This window comes from Nestor notabilis, unplaced genomic scaffold (assembly GCF_000696875.1).
Source record: "Nestor notabilis isolate BGI_N333 unplaced genomic scaffold, ASM69687v1 scaffold15538, whole genome shotgun sequence".
NCBI classification, from domain to species: Eukaryota; Metazoa; Chordata; class Aves; order Psittaciformes; family Psittacidae; genus Nestor; species Nestor notabilis.
Window position 1 is genome coordinate 272 of NW_009939729.1, and position 4748 is coordinate 5019.

At 45.5% G+C, this 4748-nt stretch overlaps 1 protein-coding gene across 1 annotated transcript; it reads right to left on the reverse strand.

The window, feature by feature from the left end:
- Positions 1-838: 838 nt before the first annotated feature.
- Positions 839-3416, reverse strand: LOC104409970 (acyl-coenzyme A thioesterase 1-like; the record flags this gene model as incomplete). The annotated part of the gene is made up of 2 exons (XM_010020014.1): positions 839-1444; positions 3214-3416. Coding segments are annotated over 2 exons (809 nt in total), but the record flags the coding sequence as incomplete, so codon positions are not given.
- Positions 3417-4748: the final 1332 nt, after the last annotated feature.

Below are 4748 nucleotides of genomic sequence, written 5' to 3' on the forward strand. Positions count from 1 at the left end.
CCGGCGCCCCACGGGTGCCATTCCGTGCTTCTCGTCTCAGACTTGCGCTCGGGTGCCAGGCGTTACGGGATATCCCCAGGCAGGGGGTAGGAAGCGCTCCGCTGGCCCCCATTCCTCAGGGAATGTGGCCTGTGGAGCCTGGCGGGACGGAGACCAGTGCCTGCCACAGCTACCCTCGCCTCAACCCGCTCCCCACGCACAGCTTAGCCCCACAAACCTGCCTGCATGGCGCTACTCCATGTCGAGGTGAAACTGCCCCATGGAGCTGCTATGCCAGCTTCAAAGACTTGCTATTTCTATCAGTGCTTACAAGACGGCAGCTGTGGAAGCATGAAGGGAATGCACCGACAGGGAGAAAGTGCCCTCCTGCAGTGCTATGGACCTATGCAGGGATATCCTGCCTTGCTGAGGAGACGCCCACCAGCAGCTCCACATATGACTACCAGTGGGTCCAATTCTATTGTTTCTTCATGCTTACGAACTTTCCAAAACTGTACAAATGTCTCATTTATGTTTCTTTTGAAGGCAAATTTTCATCCAAGTTCTCAGCCTAAATGAGTTACCTTTCACTTAAATTAACATTCAAAGCAGATCCAGCCTTACTACCATCATTTTTCTACAGCTTGTAATCCCATACTACACCTAACAGGGAGCCAAGACGTCTAACCGACATTAGAGAAGGGTGTTAAAAGGAAGGAGCCCTCATGCCTTTGCTTACTATCATCCCCCAAGAAACCCAACAGCTTATTCTCTGATGTTCTTTGTTCTTCTTCAGAGGCATTTGACGAAACAAATTTGAAACACCAGACTTTTCATCTGTAAAGTACCCTAACTCACATCATAGCTTACTGGATGTTCCAGGTGTCTTGCCCATGAGGTGTTTGCAGAAGAAAGCTTGGATCTGCTGCCAAGCATCTACCTGTGCCTCACAGTGTGCCTTGGGCTCCCCTCCCCAAATCACAGGCTTGCCAACCATCAGGTGCATTGAGGCGGCACACATCGGGAAAAAAGGGGGTTCAATGTAGTGCCCTGCTCCAGGATAGCAGACTATCTCAGGCTTTTCCTTCCCATGAGCTTGCAAATGTTTGCTCGCCACATCTGCAAAGAATTCACTTTTCCAGTTGTGATCATCTTGGCCAACAATGAACAAGAAGTGACACTCAGCCTTCTCCAAAGGGATAAAGCTTTGGCGGCCAGGCTCTTCCAGTGGGTTGTTCAGGGCATCGACAATATCAGCAATCCCAGACTTGGTGATCTTGATGCGTTCTGGATGGAGACCAAGGGGTGGAATGGTCATGTCCTTGTAGCGGAGCACTGCGCCCACATTTGCCACTGAGCCGTTGATAAGAGCAGTGGCCGTGATACCCTTTAGGAAGGAGGCCATGGAGATACACAGCTCACCCCCCTTGGAGATTCCAAGCAACCCAATCCCTGGACCTTTAACCTGGAAGAGAGAGAAGAGAAACCACAAGCAATGAGGCATGGCATGCCACTTCTTTAAAATGTTGCCACGTCCACAGCCGTGTCTGTCCTAAATCTGGACCCCAGGTACAGGCATCTAAGGTCCTGTGTGCAGCGCCCATATCTGAGGGACCCTGGAGCACTGTTCTGTGCTTGACTTACAATCATCATCCCTGCTGAGACTGCAGCACACATTAACAAATCTACAAGGCTCAGTGCTGAAGCATATGCAGAGGGTACAGCTGTGCTTGCAAAAAGCATACAGTGTGCAACCCCAGATTCACTTGGCTTATACAGCAGTTCAGGGAAGAAGAGGGAAGGTGCTGGGGAGGCCTCTTCTACAAATACTTTCTATCAGTGCAAAACACTCAGCATCAGCAATGACTATGATACTGTCATCAATTATGATAACATATTTCTCTAGTCAACCACTGTCTTTGAGTCACCTATTAAGAAGCTAATGTGGGGTAGCAGACTCCACATCAGCCATCTCCTGTTTGTCTAGTACGCTCAGTGTTTAACTCACAGTGAAAGGGAAGTATGTGAGGTAACTTACTCATTAAAATGTATCTTAAAAAAATATAACCTACTAAACACATTTTTCTAAGCGAGTTGTACAGTCCCCTGGAGTCAAATCTAAAATAGGTTACCTTCGTTTTCTTTTACACATAAAAAATAACTAGAATGGGAAGACTATATGATCTTACTGGCTGCCAAAACCCTCTAAGGGTATTGGAAGGTTAGCTAGTATCACAACTGCTCCAATATACAAAGACCCTTGGAGGTAAAAGGGGCTCTAAGACAGCACCAAAATTTAATACCTTCTGTGTCTTATCACCAGTGTAATAGCCTCCAAACCCACTGACTGAAGCATGGGAAGGGAGAAATTAGAAAACACAGCTGAAACTTTGCAACATGTTAAAAATATGGTGAGGGTGTCAGTGGAGGTTAATGGAAGGCTATGGTACTGCTCTCGGGGAAAAAAAAGGGGTGTGGGAAGCATTTTTCAGAGTGTTTTGGACAGAGAGGTGGCACGAGCAGTTAGGGTTAGGGTAACTGAAAAGCAGCCAAGACCTTTAACAACTGCTTATCTTTCCAAGGTCAAGGAAGGTATTTATTTCGATTTCTACAGAGAAAGCAGGTGTTGCCTTGTGCAATTCTAGTTACTGTCATGCACAGCTGTTTGGAAGGAAACGCAAAATTGAGCAGTGTTCTCTTCCACGAGGTGTCGGCTTAGAAGGATCCCCAAGTTCACAACTAGCTATTAAACCCCACACTCACCAAAAGCAAGATTTGGAGTAATTTTAGCAGCTTATATAATAGACAGCAACAAATGTGTACTGGTGGACTTCCTTGAGACCTGGATCATAGAAGGTTGTCATGTGCTCCACAACTGAAAAGGATATTTAGTTCTGAAGGACATTCTACAGAGCATAAACCTAAAAGCCCCACTGGAAATCCAGTAAGCCTCCAGACAACTACCATCCTAGTTACAACACTGGGTTGAATGAAGCAGAAATTACTAGTATGTGACCTATATGTCACTATGTCACTTGGGCAGTTCAAGAGGAAGAATTGGAATAATCTACTAGAGAACCATTGTAATGGGAGTTAAAGATACAAAACAAATTAATTACAGCCAACTAGAAAGAAGGTGCTATTTTAAGTACAGCAGCTCTGATGCACCTGCAGTCTGACAGGACCTGACTAACGAGTTCCCTCTAGTGACAGAGTGTCAATGAACAAACCAACCTGGGTGTGTTGTAACATATAGTTTACGGCTTCTTCAAAATATTCCAGGTGGAGTTCCTTCATGTTTCTGGGGAGATCTTCATAGCCATAGTAAGCCAGAGCCAGCACAGCAAAGCCATAGTTGGCCAGCAGGCATGCCCTGTATTCGAGGAGTCCTCCTCCAACACCATACAGGTCAATAATGCCTGGAAAGGGGCCATTTCCTGCAAGAGACCAGAGCACACATTAAACCCCACAATATTAAATTTATATTCCAAATTCATAGGCCTGGGAATGCATCTTTTTATAAAATAAACAAACCTAGAGTAGTAGAATGGTAGTAAGAGTAAATGACTGTGCCAGTTTTCAGTATTTCGCTACTATTGTTCAAAATTAAACAAGACAACACAAAATAGCAAGCTTGATAATGTTCTGGGTAACATCAGGAAACCTGTGGCTGAAGGGAATGAAAGGGATCCCTTGTGCCCTGGTTTTGACTGGGATAGAGTTAATTTTCTTACTAGTAGCTGCTGCAGTGCTGTGTTTTGGATTTAGTCTGAGAACAGTGCTGATAACACACTGGTGTTTTAGTTGTTGCTAAGTAATGCTTACCCTGATCAAGGACTTGTCAGTCTCATGCTCTGCCAGTGAGGAGGGGCACAAGAAACCAGGAGGGAGCAGAGACAGGACACCTGACCCAAAGTAGCCAAAGGGGTATTCCATACCACAGCAAGTCATGTCCAGACTTGGGGGGAGTTACCCAGAAGGGACTGATCACTGCCTGGGGACAGGATGGGTATCAATCAGCAGATGGTGCAACACTTGGGGTTTTTTTACTTGGTTTTCTTTATTTCCTTTTAAAAATATTATTGTTATTGTGTTTGTTATTATTTACTTTGTTTATTAAACTGTTCTTATCTCAACCCACAAGGTTGCTACCTTTTTTTTCTGGTTCTCCTCCCCATCCCACAGCGCAGAGGGAGCAGTTGTGTGGTACTTAGTTGCTGACTGGTGTTTAACCACAACAGTCCTTCTTGGCACCCAATGTGGGGCTTGAAGGGTTGCGATAACAACAGATCTGACATAAGCAGTTGAGAATTTTAAACATTTTGAATATCCTTGGAATACCCTTGAAACCAGCATGGCCCTATTACTAGGAACCAGCATGTTGCTGAATATGCTTCAGGTCTGATTAAGGTTAATCAACTATTTGAAAATACCACCCAGACATCAGCCCTGAGGTTCGATAGTTACAAGTAGCAGGGTGTGTGTGTGGGGGGGAAAATATGGGCAAGTACCTCGGCCAGTGGACACCTCCAGCATTTTAGAATTTCACCCCTGAGCAAGTGCAGAATCTGGAAAAAAAAGTAAAGTATTTGGAAAAAGTACACTGTCATCCTGGCAATTCCAGAGAGACACATATCACTGTGAAGTCCTGGGGCCTGGCCCATGCCTACAGAGCCCTGCTCAACATTGCAGTACCCTCAAAGGGAAAAGAAGGACTCTGGATCTGACAGGAGGATTACAGGCACTGCAGTTACTCCGATCCCGGTGAC